This window comes from Petromyzon marinus, chromosome 15, assembly GCF_048934315.1.
Source record: "Petromyzon marinus isolate PM22_M1 ecotype Great Lakes invasive population chromosome 15, UKy_Petmar_22M1.pri1.0, whole genome shotgun sequence".
Lineage (NCBI taxonomy): Eukaryota > Metazoa > Chordata > Hyperoartia > Petromyzontiformes > Petromyzontidae > Petromyzon > Petromyzon marinus.
In genome coordinates, this window is record NC_133681.1 from 4567530 (window position 1) to 4582447 (window position 14918).

The 14918-nt window shown below is 47.3% G+C and overlaps 1 protein-coding gene across 1 annotated transcript in view; it reads left to right on the forward strand.

Moving 5' to 3' along the window:
• The first annotated feature begins 7128 nt into the window (after positions 1-7128).
• Positions 7129-14918, forward strand: part of TAF2 (TATA-box binding protein associated factor 2) — a 65322-nt gene continuing 57532 nt past the window's right edge. The window contains exons 1-7 of the mRNA XM_076067254.1: positions 7129-7390; positions 8063-8117; positions 8739-8899; positions 9924-10042; positions 11474-11615; positions 12372-12603; positions 13931-14115. Coding sequence (XP_075923369.1) covers positions 7338-7390; positions 8063-8117; positions 8739-8899; positions 9924-10042; positions 11474-11615; positions 12372-12603; positions 13931-14115 — 947 coding nt within the window. The 5' untranslated portion in view covers positions 7129-7337. The remainder of the gene's footprint in view (positions 7391-8062; positions 8118-8738; positions 8900-9923; positions 10043-11473; positions 11616-12371; positions 12604-13930; positions 14116-14918) is intronic.

Sequence of the window (14918 nt, forward strand, 5' to 3'; positions counted from 1 at the left end):
GGGGTGATTCGACCTCGCTGCACAACACTGAAGATGAAACACCTAGATGGAGCAGTACAGTACAACATTGGATTTTGCTGCACTGCCCTTTGCTGGTAACGTCCTTGTTTTATGCATGGTTCTCACCCATCCAAGCATTCATTATCAAGGTTCAACCCTGCTTAGCTGCTGAGATATGATAAATATTGGGTACATTCTGGGTGATTTGGCCATAGGCCATTCATATGTTGCTGGGGATAATATCCATAGCTGGCTTCTGAAGACAATGAGGTCTCATCGATTTAATTTCTCAGCAAAGTGGGATCTGGTGTGATCTCACTGAATTACATTTTTGTAGTTGACACTTGAGTTATGGGCAATTAACACATGATCCAGGCATGCAGTTGGCCTGTCTACACTCGGGTGTAGCGCATTATCACCTTGCTCTTGTGCATAGAGTAATGATGCATTTTTAAAAAACGAAATTAAGTACAAACCAATTTTGTACACTGATGGCCATGCTGAGGCCATCCACACCAGCTTTATTTGAACTCGGGATCACATCTCTGACAGCTAAGCGCTCTGACCTTGCCACTCGGTAGGCTCCTTAATTCCTCTACAGTATTTTTTTTATACTATTCGAGATGTATAAAATAAAATAAAAAAGATTGTGCTTTTAACTAAATAACCTAAAATATTACAGCGTTGAGTCCCTGCACACCCGGGCATCTTCCTGTGTGCACAGCCACATGGCAAGATGGCTCCCAGAGCACCGCGAAAAGAAATGTTATGTTTAAATGTAATTTGCCCTTTCACATGACTTAATTCAAAAGAGGAATATGATGGTATCGCCCAAGGTTAATGTCACTTAATTTTAACTCAATGTATTTTTTTCCCTCTTCCAATGTGTTCTTTATTCAAATGAGCAAAAAAGGCCCTTTACCCAAATGTGAAAAGGTCCCTATTATGCCTTCATGAGGATTCCACCTGCTTGGAACATTGGCAGACTTGGGGATATTTCAAATGGCAAGGCAATTCGACAGAAAGTCCAAATAAAAAAAGTGTTGCAAATTGCATAACCACCTACAGGATAGCGTCACCAATTCTATATAAGCTGGATAAATGTAGGAGTGAAATTTTTTATTGAGTTACATTTTTTTACAAGTTCTAATTAAACGTCGGTGGGAATGGGCAAGACATGTCTCGAGAAGAGATGGTGGCAGATATTAAAGAATAATGACGGATTGTCAGCCAAAAGGAATGGAATGCATTTGAGATGAGATTCACAGAGGAGTGATGGCAGCAGCTCTTATGCAAGTACTAGGTAGGTCATTACATCGGAGGATCATGAGAGATGGTGGTGGCTTGGGTGGGCCGTTGTCCAGCAGGGGGTTGACCGTGAGCATGGGTTGACAACCAAAGTAACAAGAGTTTTTTTTTCAAATTCGGTCAAAAAATACCCCTTCATATGAATGCGAGACGGTGGTCTTTAATAAATAATGTCACGAAGCAGTCCTTAAAGAGCCGCATGCGGCTCCAAAGTCGCCGACCGCTAACCGTGGCTGATGAAGTGTAAATCATGTCCATGTGTTTTGATATAAATTCAAGGTAAAACTAATTAGTGGAGTTTTGGCATTGCATGACCACGAGGGTGTTTTGAGGGTGTCAGGAGGCCTTCAACCCGCAGTGGATTAACAGTGGCTCCTTCTTCCACGCGTTTATCCCACTCATGTGGGGTCTGCTGTCCTCGCCAACCTTCTCCATGCTGCCCTATCCAGCTCCATCTCTCTTTCCCCTCCTCGGGCCATCATGTCCGATCGCACCACATCGCCCCCCACCTCTTCTGCCTTCCTCTGCCTTCCTCTTGATCTCTTTCCTTCCATCACCTGCCACCTGATTCACGTAATTTTCCTGTTGTGTCTCCACATGACCGAACCACACCACCCTTTTCTCACTCATCTTCTCTGTGATGTCGACCACATTGAGTCTTCCTCTCACTTCTTGATTTCTGATCCTGTCCTTGCTTGTCAAACCCAACATCCACTGAAACATCATCTCTGTGACTGCCATAGCTTGGTCCCCTCCCTCTTTCTTGTGCCCTAGCACTCGGCCCCATAAAACAGCACTGGCCTCACCAGTGGCTGATCATGATTAAATCGATTTTTTTTAATGGACTGTTCCTCAATTATGTTAAGCTGTGTAGGAAACTTGGATTGCATTTATTGGTAAATTGTTTAAAATAGTTTTCGTAGAACTAATCCATGCATTGAGTCTCACACTTGCACGGCGCATTGTAAGCGTTAGGGTTTGGCCAAGCATCCCAAGGTATGACCTTTTTGGAAAATTAGGCGAGGCTTTTTTTTCCTGGACAATTAAAACACATTCCTGCGGAGGGAGCTGGTAGGAACGTTGGGTTGCTCGGTCAATGGCCAGGGTCAACGGCGGCATGGTGTATTCCGCACATATGCCCGACTGTGAGGGCGGGCACAAGCTGGCGTGAGTCGGTTAAACGTTGAGTTTTATAAGGGCACTACGGGGTGACCAGCTCCTCCCCACCCAGCCCCACCTCTCTCACCCCCTACCCAGCCCCACCCTCCCCACCCAGCCCCTCCCCACCTTCCCCTCCCCACCCAGCCCCACCATCCCCTCACCACCCAGCTCCACCCAGCTCCACCCCTCCCATTTTTGGATGCACGATGGACGGACACAATAATCCCCTGTGGGCTGGTGTAACCAGGAGGTTCCTACCAGTATAACTGACAGTATTAGGGAAGAGTGCGGCTCTCTAACTTACGTCAGCGACAAAATGACAGGTCAGCGTGTAATGGCAACTCACTCATGTACAACGTCCGACTGTGTCGGTCTCTGGCTGGCCTGCCCTCTGCTGCGAGTGTGATTACACGATCCAGACAATGTTCTCGAGTACTTGTTTCATTGATGTCCGTGTCCAGGGGGATGTTAGGAAATCTGTATTGTAATGGCAGTGGTATTATATTATGTATTATTGGAACTACATGGTGTGCAAAAGATGTCAGTGCAGAAAAATCAATTGTCGTGCTGTGAGTAGCGAGTTAACTTTAGACGAAGACCCGGGGAGGACGAGACGTGGGACCCAGGCTTGATTCCACAGACTCGCCCAGAACACTCTCTGGACTTCCCCTTGATGCTCCTGGGCGTGGCCTCGCTCCACCTTCGGCCACGCCCCCATCGAGACCTTTCCCGAAGGATCTCGACCGAGCATCAAGTGCCCCACTCAGGCGACCGTGTCCTCATTTGCCCTCTCTCAAGCCATCACCAGGACTATGCCCCCTAGGGCTGGCTGACACGCCGCACTTACTCTGGTGCTCGAGAGAGGCTCCAGGCGCACAGTTGCACTACTATTTGGTTTTTCGGTAAAGTCCGAAACGTCATGATTTGATTTAGTTTTCTTCTATTTTGATTTTGTTTTATCTACGTGACTTTGCCGAAAAAAACAAAGAGTATGAATCCTTGCAGTCACGAAAGCTTCAAATCTAGTTGCACTACTGTAACAGTAGCTGGTGCGAACACCCTAGTGACACCATTTACGTCACTGCACATGTGTAGTGGCATCGGGCTATGCCACTGCATGCCACGTAAGGCCGGCCTGTGTGTGCAGCAGGAGACACGCTGCTCACACCACCTACAGCACGGCAGGTTGTGCGACATTGCACTCCGTGTGCAGTGTCAGCCCCTGGAGGCGAGGGAGCGAGAGCACCTGGAGCGGCCCAGGGGTGACAGGGGGGCATGGCACTCCGAATGAACCCGGAGGGCCGGTGGCCGGAGGTACCGGGGGTGGGGCCCCCAAAGAGGGGGGCTGGGGGACCCCGGGACCGGTTCCAGGGACCTCTGGAAGGTCCGAGAAGGGAGGCGTGCCTAGGGGCGGAGGAAGCCCCGGGACTGGGAATATAAGCCGAAGCACCGAAGTCAAGACCAGGACTCGAGTCGGGGTCTGGGCTTGAAGGCCTCCCCCAGTTGTGTTAGGGCTCGTTAGCCCGGAGGGACTACCTCCCCAGGTTACCTGGTGGAAGGGGCAACTACCCCTTTGTGTTAGCGAGTATTGTTATAATAAACGTGTTGCCTCCAGAGAAGCCTCGCTCTACATTTATACCCACTACACATGTACTGTATCAAGCTGCCTTAATAGGGTGGGCGAATAGGCAAATATAACAATAGACGCATTCTTTGGATCTTTCGGTAAAGTCACGTGGAAAGAAAAAATAATACCGAAAGAACCAAAGAATATGAATTCCTGCAGTCACGAAAACTTCAAATCAAGACTTGACTTGAAGCTTTCGTGACTGCAGGAATTCATACTCTTTGGTTCTTTCGGTAAGGTCACGTAGATAGAAAAATAATAATAGATCACGGCGTTTCGATTGCCACACAAGCAACCGTCTTCAGGTGGGAGTAATAAACAGGCTGCTGCTGCAACAAGTCCTTTTATAGAGAGCCGAGAGGGGGGGGGGGGTGCCGCATTGGGCAAGAGGGTGGGGGCTGGAGCTTATGCTGAGGTGGCCGTTGTATTGTGAGATATTAACACGGCAATGTGTAGTGACGGTATATCAGCCACTAGGGGGCTAGAGGGCTGAACAGGGTGAAGGAAAGGTCAAGATAAGTGAAGATATAACAAAAGACGTTTCAGGCAATGAATCTTCTTTCACATCGAGAAGGGAAATGCCCCCCTTTTTTCTGGCGAGTACAGTCCAGATGTCTTGTGCCCCCCCTCCACATTTAATTCTATGAAATGTAATATTTTTTTAAAGTAAGGTTTATTTAAAACATAAATTAATATACAAAGCAACAAAAAAGGATTTTGGGGTCAATAAATATATTTGGGGGGTCACAATACATCTGGACCACCCTTGTTTTTTATTTACACGCTTTTTATTAACTCACTCTGTTGTTGTTGTCGTTGTATCCTCAAATCTTGTAACTAAATTTCAACCCACTTCCCAATGTGGCATCGACTGCAAACTTAGTATACTTATGTCATGCTGATGACAATACTAGATTCTATCATAAAATATATATTTGTAAACATTCTTTTTTATATGTTATGTTTCGGCTTGGGTCTAATTCTCTTTGGTTCTATTCGGTAAAGTCACGTAGGTAAAAAATAAAACAACAAAAATCACGACGTTTCGGCCATAACACAAGTGGCCTTCATCAGGTGAAGGGGACCGTACTGTCACGAGGACAGCGTTGGAGTGAAGACAGTCCAGCCCAGGTCGCGTCCTTTTAAGCTGTGTGGGAGGAAACAAAACGCTTTGACAAAGGAATTAGCATAAAATGACCGTAAAGCACAAGAGGACCAGCACGGAGGGGGGGAGGGGGTGTGAAGTGGAACGTAGAGGACCGGAACGGGGCGGGGGGGAGTTTACAAATGTAGGTGTGAAGTGAAATCAGCTCCCTCCATACAGAAACAACCACTTGATACTCCGATCAAAACCATCACACTACCATATATAGCAGGCGTTACTAAAAAGATCTCCAAAATTCTAAACAAACACAAGATCCTGGTCCGGTTCAATACAGTACACAAAATTCGTGATCTGATCCCATCCGTGAAGGATGTCATTCCTGACTTACAGTACCCCGGGGTTTACAAATTGAGCTGCACTTGTGGTGACTGCTATATCGGGGAGACGAAACGACATGTCTCTGACCGAATTCGCGAGCACAAATCAGATTTGAAACACGGCAGAACGAATTCTTCTGCCGTAGCTGACCACTGTTACAACGCTGTTGGTGATCACGATATAGTTTTCTCCGATACCAAGGTCCTTTGTAAACCCATGGGTTTTCATCAGAGATTTATCCATGAGGCAATTCAGATTTACAAACACAGACACAATTTCAACCGAGAAGATGGTTTCAAATTAAGCAACCATTGGAAAGATGTTCTAAATCATACCAAACATTAAACTAATTTTCAATGGTATTTATCCATTTAGTGATATACCAAACTTTTAGATAGAAGCTGATTTCACTTCACACCTACATTTGTAAACTCCCCCCCCCCCCCGTGCCGGTCCTCTACGTTCCACTTCACACCCCCTCCCACCCTCCGTGCCGGTCCTCTTGTGCTTTACGGTCATTTTATGCTAATTCCTTTGTCAAAGCGTTTTGTTTCCTCCCACACAGCTTAAAAGGACGCGACCTGGGCTGGACTGTCTTCACTCCAACGCTGTCCTCGTGACAGTACGGTCCCCTTCACCTGATGAAGGCCACTTGAGTTGTGGCCGAAACGTCGTGATTTTTGTTGTTTTATTTTTTACCTACGTGACTTTACCGAATAGAACCAAAGAGTATGGATCCTTGCAGTCACGAAAGCTTCAAATCTAGAATTGGGTCTGATTGTCCACGCTCAACTGACGTTGGCTGTAAATGACCACGGCCCCGTACGTTATGACAAGCTTCGGGACCACTTCCTGGAGTCGTGGAGTTCTGCCATTACTAGTACATTTCATAAAAGCGTGTTTTTAAAAAACGTTTAAAAAATTACTTATTTCAATACACCTCCGATGAGCCTGGTTTTTTTTTCAGGAATATTTTTGCTGTTTTTTTTCCCATGGATTTTCTGTTTGCACAGTCACATAGTCACTTTTAAGATGTTTTTCTTGTTCGTGTTTTTGTTTGTTGTGGTTGCACCCGATTCAAGAGGCGGATGGCTCACAGGGCTATACCAAAATAAACTGAAACTGAACTGGTTGATTACGTATGGTGCGAAAGAAGTTCAACGTTTCTGCGAATAAAATCGTGCACCGTACGTAGATATTAAGGATCCCAGGCGGACGACAGCCAGAAGGATTTATCCACAAATCTGTCTGACTGCCTGATGCTGCTAGTTGTAATTACTGGCGAAACGTCGTACTCGGATTGTAAACATTGCACACCGGGTGTGCTGTACTCGTAACGAATTGGCACGCTCTGTTTACGTGACAAACCCTTTACTAATTGGCTGTCGCGATCTAAAACCCAAAACACATATTATTGATAATATTGGTCGCGAAATCCTAAAACTATTATTATTACCAAATACTTTGGGCGATTTTTTTAACAACAAAAAAAATCGCGTTTTTTTTGTTCACCCGCCCCCCCTCCCGTTCCCACCGCGGCCGCCGTAGGTGGAGCCAACCGCGGGGGTCAAATCGGAGGCCCGCCCCGGGGTCGCTCCCTCGCACCGAGCGTACCGTCAGCGTCCGCGCGTGTTTGTTTATTTTCCGCCTTATTTATACGATGATCAAATATAGATACTTATTTTTTAAACAAAAACACACTTCAGCTCGTCACCCCGTGTTCCGCGGAGTAGGCGACAACAAGCCCAGCGCGGCGCGATGAACAGAAAGAAAAGCGACAAGGGATTTGAGAGCCCGCGCCCGTTCAAATTATAAGTACCTCGTCGAGATGAACACATCTCCGCCTTGCCCGATCCACTGCTGGATGAAGGCGTCCTTTCCCCTCCCACCCCGAGACGTTACCGGACTCTCTGCTGCGTGCACGATTGTCGCTGCGAGTAGGCCGTAGGATGGGAACTCGACCGGGCCGAGGGTTCGCGTCGTAGCGCGCTAACCACTGCGCCACCGCTCCTTCACCGCAGTGGCGTTCACGTCGTGCGCGGTGTCTACGGATGATCCTTGCCGATCCGCTGCTGGATGACGGCCTCCAACGCACTCTGCGGCAGTTATATTTGACCATACTTCAGCTTGGTCGACGCGGGTTGGTCGGAGGCCCGGTTAGCGTAGAAGTAACGCACAGTAATGTGTTGAATTTAAGCATTGGTTCAAAAAGCAGCGTTCGAAATGTCAATTTGACCCAAATTAATATCAGAAAGTTGCCGATAGCGAGACGGCACATTGTTGGTTTGGCAATATTGCAACTTAAATGTGTGTGCAATCGTGTGTTCGTATTTTGTTCGTCAGCAGAGTTCCTTACGTGAGCCAGTTGGTACAAATGTATTTGAGCAATGTCTGGTGATGTCAACGTTGATGTTGAAATCTGTTCCACTTCTCTAGAAATGAACAATGACTCAAAAATAACGTGCATTTTTTCGTGTCATTACGAACCATCAGGTACTCAGCATCAACAACATCAACTTCCAAAAGAAGTCCATCATTGTAAGCCTTTTTTCCTTATAACTTTTATTTCAAACGTTACTTCAACACAAGACTGCTTTAGAATTAAACACCATACATTTAAACAATATTTACGCCACGCTATAATGCAGCTGCTGCAAATGCAGTGTGTATAAATAAGCCTTGCTAAAATAGTAATAATTTTACTGGCCTTAGTCGACCCACTGCTAGACGATTATCTTCACACGCAGTGCCTGTCACGAGGCTCATTTTTACGTTGAGCTTCTTTCGCACCGTACGTAGGGTTGCTGTGAAGGTGGGCACGCAGGACCGGTTTAGATATCACGCCTAACTAATGTGACTTAGGGCAGCGTGCTAGCAACAGCGCTACCAGTCCCCCCCCCCTCCCCTATTTAAAACTAAAGGCATTTTCAAATTACCACTTCTCTATTCAACTTCCGCAAGTAATGTGCGCATTCAGGAAACCTATTTAAAACGTGTAAACTTGGAAGATTCCAGAGTCGACGATGCCGATATGTTTTGATGGGCACGGTCGGCTACGTATGGTGCGAAATAAGTTCAACATACATGCATTAATGCGTCCGTAGTCTGAAGGCTGTTGGGTTTTGCAATGGCTCGTGCGGTGCGATGTGTGTGCGGCAGGGCCATGTGGAACTCACGCTGTTTCCCACCACGGCGACGCTCAACAAGATCCGCCTCAACTGCAAGCAGTGCCGCATCTACCGCGTGCGAGTCAACGACAAGGAGGCCGCCTTCATGTACAATGACCCCACGCTGGAAGTGTGCCATCAGGAGAACAAACAGTGCGTTCCCACGCAGGCAGATGTTGCTGCCCCCTTTGGAGACCCTGTAGACTGGTGGGGCGAGGGGCCGTTAGCTCGCACCACGCCTGGCTAGTACCAGCTAGGCCCTCTTGCACAGCTCTGTTTCCGTCGCTGTGGAAAATTAACGATCTGGCGGCACATTGGGTAATTGTGTGACGGATACTCTATGTTTCACTGGCAGACGATTTAGTCAGCCAGTAGTAGGCTATGTTGCTATGTGGTTTTTTTTCAATTCAGCAATTTGCTGGTATATTTTCAAATGTTTTTGACAATCTATAGCATGACCCTGGCGCACTTTGCCCATTTGTTTTAAACAATGTTGCTAGATCTTTAACGTCCGCTTTGGAGCAGACAACAATGTATATTTATTGTTGATTCACCTGCAGTGTTGTATTTATGTATTTTGAACTTCTTTCGCGCTGTATGTAGCCAGCCCTGCTAATAGGAGGTGCGGGGATGGAAAATAACAAAAGTATTAAGCAGGGCGGCCGCTGGGCACAAACCATGTACCTCTGCAACATCTATCGAACATGCTAGCGCTCAGCCATTGTAGTCCAATAAGTACGGCAGACTTTTACTTATTTATCCAGGGAAGCCACACTGAGTCTCTTGACTCTTCTTCAGGAGGGTCGTGCTCCATTGGGTTTTTTTTTTGGGATGTTTTCAGTCAAGTAATGATGACTGTTTATACTTGTGGGAGGAAATCGGAGGACCCAGAAAAAACCCACACGTGCGAGAGGGCAACACTCTATCTCCGTACAGATGGAAACGGATGGCAATTAGTCTATTTGGTGTACTTCCCTCTTTTGGCGAGCCAGGGGTGTGGCACCTCGACGCTCATGGGAAGGCAGTTTCACAACATCTCTGTGGGCCACTATTCCTTGCCTGCACAATGCTGGATTCCAGACGTACGCCACCACCGGCCGGCTAATGACGACAAACATAATGCAGACAGTATGTGCGAGCCGAGAACGTTATTGTAACTGTGAATTGTCTTCTGCAGGCGCAACTTGAACTTCTTCTCCAATGCGTACGCGGCGTCCGTGCAAGCGGTGGAGCCAGACTATGGCAACGGCGAGCTTTTGATCAAAGTGCCGTCGGACCTACGCGAGCATGTGGAAGGTGACGATCCCTTGACCAACTTCGCTGACGTTTTAAAAAAAATAATTTTGTCCCGATTGAGCTATCTGCATCACGTTACGAGATGAATGCATCCATCCGGATCGATCACGCGGCATCGTGCAACGCATGGTGTTAGAGAGCGACCCACGGAATCAGATGTCACAGAGCTATTCTTGAAATCCCTTCCAGTGACCTTTGCTGGACATGGTAGGGGCAGCACTTTATCATGTGCTCAATGATCACAGGCATCTGTAGGATCTTGGCAGTATCAGCTTACCCCACTGACCTTGCAGCTACCCGGTCACCTCACTGCCCTCACCTTTTATGAAAACAGGTTAATGAAACCAGGAATACGTGAACTTTTTTATAATGTAAATGCATGCTATTCTGCAAACAAAACTTTATTTTGAAGCACTGTCAACGACAAAGCTCATTGTTAATCGTCATGAGAATTACACTTTTCCAAAATATACCACCAATTTGCTACATTTGTCGTGCGAAAATGAAATCTACACGGTACTATTATGTGAGTGTTAATGTACAAAAATATCCACCATCGACTACTTGGTATTTCTTTTCCAATTTTTTTTTCACTCTGCACTCATTTGTTTCACCCAATTAAATTTATCTTGGTAAATTGACATTCACAGTGAGATAAAGGCCTTTTGTCCACGTGGCTTTCAATGTAGATTCCTGTGATTGTTAAAACCTGGAAGACTTGATTTTGTTCAGGGAGGCAATAGGCTGCCTGTTTTTGTGCCAGGTGAATATGTTCATCTAGCTGTGCATTTCATATGTTTATTACATAACTGCAAAAACACTGAACCAATCACGATGCAATTTTCAACGGTTTACCAATTCCGGTGTCCAGACCATGATACTTTTTTCAGCAGGATTGCCACAGCATATTTCCATTAAGTATTTATATTTCAAGAAACAACAACAACAACATGCCGTGTGGCAGCACATGCAGTGTGTGTTTTAGAAGGCAAGGTGGAGCAATGATGCAGTGGATCACGTGCTCTGCTGTGAACCCAGTAACCTGAGTTTGATTCGCCGCTGTGGCTACAATAATTATTTGTGAGTGATATCTGAACCGATCCTGCTTCCCACCCCCTCCATCTCTTCACAAACCCACACCGACCATTGTGGTGCAGTTATGGTCAGACATTAGACATTCTTCATGACAAGCTTGGCTTGAGGGAGCCTTCATCCAGCAATAGATGGACAAAAGGCTGGTATATTATTGTAAAGCATGTACGTATGTGGTTGTAATCTCGCGTGTCCGACATGTGCATCCGTTTGCATGTTCGTTTACGTGTTTCCTTACGTTGATTTGCAGAATCGAATCCTTTAACAGAATCGAGGCTTGCTCGCTGGACTGGCTTTACAGTTTTGTAAACACAGCCCATACGTGTTTTTGCGTGCCAGAGATGCGCATGCTGAAGGTGCATGTCGAGTTCTGGATGGACAACCCCAAGGGTGGACTGCAGTTTGTGGTGCCCGATCTGGAGGGCACCTTGGCTGAACGGGCCGCCCACGTCTTCTCCTATGGGCACCAGAATGCATCGAGGTCGGTGGCTTTGAGGCACCTATCGTGAGATGGGCGATGGTGAACCTGGAGGTCAGCTGTAAAATTTTAGCGCCTATGGTCAATGGAGTTGCATTGAGAGGCAGAATGATGAACACACGTGGAGGAGAGAACTCGCGCAAGTTGGAGACGTCTTTTTTGTACTTTTTAGAAAAGTTGGCTTGAGCAGGACACGCTTCACGAAAAGGTTTGATGATCATTAGTGAAGACTGATGATAGAGTAGCAGCCAAAGGAGGGAACATGCCTGGGATGATGTCAACTGCAGAGATGGAGTGTTGAAATTGGCTTGTGCGTAGGAGTTCTTGTTGCGTTGTGAGGCTGCAAGAGATGACGATCGCTTGGTGAGTCCTTCTTTTAGCACGGGCTAGATCTTTGCTGGTGGTGATGGCAAATAACAAGATGCTTTTTCACGAGGGTCCTGACAAGTTTTCGCAGTGAGAGGGTGTTGTTATTTTATGTAATCCCAATGCAGTACATATATGGTAATTTTCTCTCTAATGCCAGTTATAGTGTATATTTTTTAGCTATGTTTGGAAAATGGAATACCTGGAGGAAACCCATGCAGAACAGGGGAGAACATACAAACTCAACACAAAACGGCGCCGGAGTCAGGAATCGGACCAGGTTCTTTTTTCTGCGAGGCACAAGTGTTATCACTGCGCCAGCCTGACATATCATCTGCACACACAGTCGGTGTTTTAACCACGCGGGGACTATTCTTGCCACCCGGCCCGCAGGTCTTGGTTTCCGTGCATCGACTCGTACTCGGAGCTGTGCATGTGGAAGCTGGAGTACACGGTGGACGCCTCCATGGTGGCCGTGTCTAACGGCGACCTCGTGGAGACCATATACACGCACGACATGCGCCGCAAGACGTTCCACTACCAGCTCACGACGCCCACGGCCGCGCCCAACATCTCGCTCGCTGTGGGGCCCTTTGAGATCCTCGTGGACCCCTTCATGCACGAGGTGACGCAAGATGAGCTTTGTGAAGCTGAGAATATTAGCTTCTCACACTGCGTTAGGCACAGCTCTTGCTTGAGTAACTTTTGTCGTATGGAGGTGAGTACGGGAGGGTGTCGTGGTGTCATGGCTAGCATACTGGACGTTGCAATCCATATGTCGCAGGTTCGACCTTCCGGCGCAGCACTTGAAACAATGGTACCAATCTTTTAAATCCCCCTCCGCTTCCGTCCACCCAGCACTATAAACGGGTTTACGACAGTCAATCGGCGGGTTGCACGTGGTGGGGATAAATTATAGGATATATCCACCTCTTTCAAGATGCCTGACCAGCATGGAAGAGGATGCCAAATACCCTCTAGAGGGGCTCTCTTGAGCTCCCTCTTGTGGAGGCCCTACTGTCATCAGTGCCTTGAGCAAAAAATGCACGTGTACCTTTAGAGTCAAGTTAATCTGACGGTAAGGAACCAGGGACGTGGGATTGTCGAGAGCTATTTATGACCCTTTGACTTATGTAACAAAAACATCTCTGGCCTGACAGAAAATTGAGTGCCATCATACCACCTTAGGCCTCTGCGGGACTTTGCTATGTTTTTTTGCAGCATAGGGCAGTGCAGCAAAATCCTCAGTTGTACTGCACTCTTTGCTTCTAGGTATATGTTCCCCACTTTCACCTACCCACACTGACCAGGGTGGTGATGTATTCTGAAGGAATCCCCAGGACCCACGCAGTGTGGAGAGGCCCTCATCTAGCTGTGGATTCACGGAGGGGGCTGTACGTTTAGACATTGCACCACCACGAGAGGGCAGCATATATTTTTAGTTCTTAAATATCGAACACAAGTCAGGTGTCACCTTGTCCCTTGTCAAAGCCGATGGATGGTTTAACATTTTAGGCTTCTGTCCAATGTCACTCGGCGATTCAATGAATTGTGATTATTTGGGGTAATTGTTCAATTCCAGGATCAAATTATAATTTTCTGTTGGCTTGTAGCAATGCATCAAATCCTCGATTCCAACAATTTCTTACCCTCTATTAAACCTTGATCGCGATTGTGCCCGTAAGAATCGATTTATTTTCCTGTAATTTCTAATGCAAATGTTACACGGATGTTCGAGTTACACCAGTTACGCTAATGGTACGAACAAAACTGTACTCGTGACAGAGAAAGGGGAATGCAAAAACGAGACCGTACAAATGTGACGAGCACGAACACGTCCCCTGAATCGAACCGTGACAATTCACTCGCCGCGCGGCGTGCGGGGGGGCACGCATCGTCACGCCCCGTGCTGTACGTGACCCGTGCCGCCGGCGCACTCGTGTGCCCCCCAGGTGACGCACTTCTGCCTGCCACAGCTGCTGCCGCTGCTCAAGCAGACCACCTCGTTCCTGCACGAGATTTTTGAGTTTTACGAGGAGGTGCTCACGTGCCGCTACCCGTACACCTGCTACAAGACGGTGTTCGTGGACCAGGCCTACGTGGAGGCCACCTCCTACGCCTCCATGAGCATATTCAGGTGTCTCCCCCCGCCTACCATTTTGACGCGGGTGACGGCGCTCGCCTCGCTCGGTGTGAACATCTAAACGGGGTGTTGAGGGGCCGCATTTTGCTGTGCTCAGGCTGTGACCAAATGTATGTGTGTATGTTGAACTTCTTTGGCACCGTGCGTAGCCAACCGTGTCAGATCTCTGGTCTCGGAAAACCAAGCAGGCTTTGTGTGTGGTGTTACGGGTGCCCGTCAAATTTGCTAATTTGAGCCGTGTTGACGAGCCAGACGTCTGTGAAAAAAGAGCTTCATGGCTCATCGGATTCCTCCATTCTAAGTGAAGATTCTGATTCTGAAAGATTCTGAGGGGGCACAGTGTTGTCTATGCCGGGCAGTGAGCACTTGCTGCTTCTGACATTGGATTTTTTTAAAACGACATTCAAGGCCTCTGCAGTTGCTCAGCCAGCACCTGCACATCAACAAACAAAGCTGACACACAGCAGTAGCCCATCACCAAGTCACCTGGAATGCACCCGATCTCATCAGATACCGGAAGCTAAGCCTGGACAGTGGTTGGATGGGCGACAACTTGGCTTAAGGTGTTGGAGGATGGTGCAAGGCCACGCTGTCAGTAGAGAGCAGTGCAGCAAACTTTATTGTTTTACTGTCCTGTACTATGCTACCACGTCTATGCAATCTGCCTTCACTAACCCGCCCTGACCCCCACAATCCACATGCATGGCAGTGGATGGTCAAATACAGGTTAGCAGTGGAATACCACTGCCAACGTCCTGTAACCCTTTGCTGTTATATAGTAGATTAGTATTCTAAAT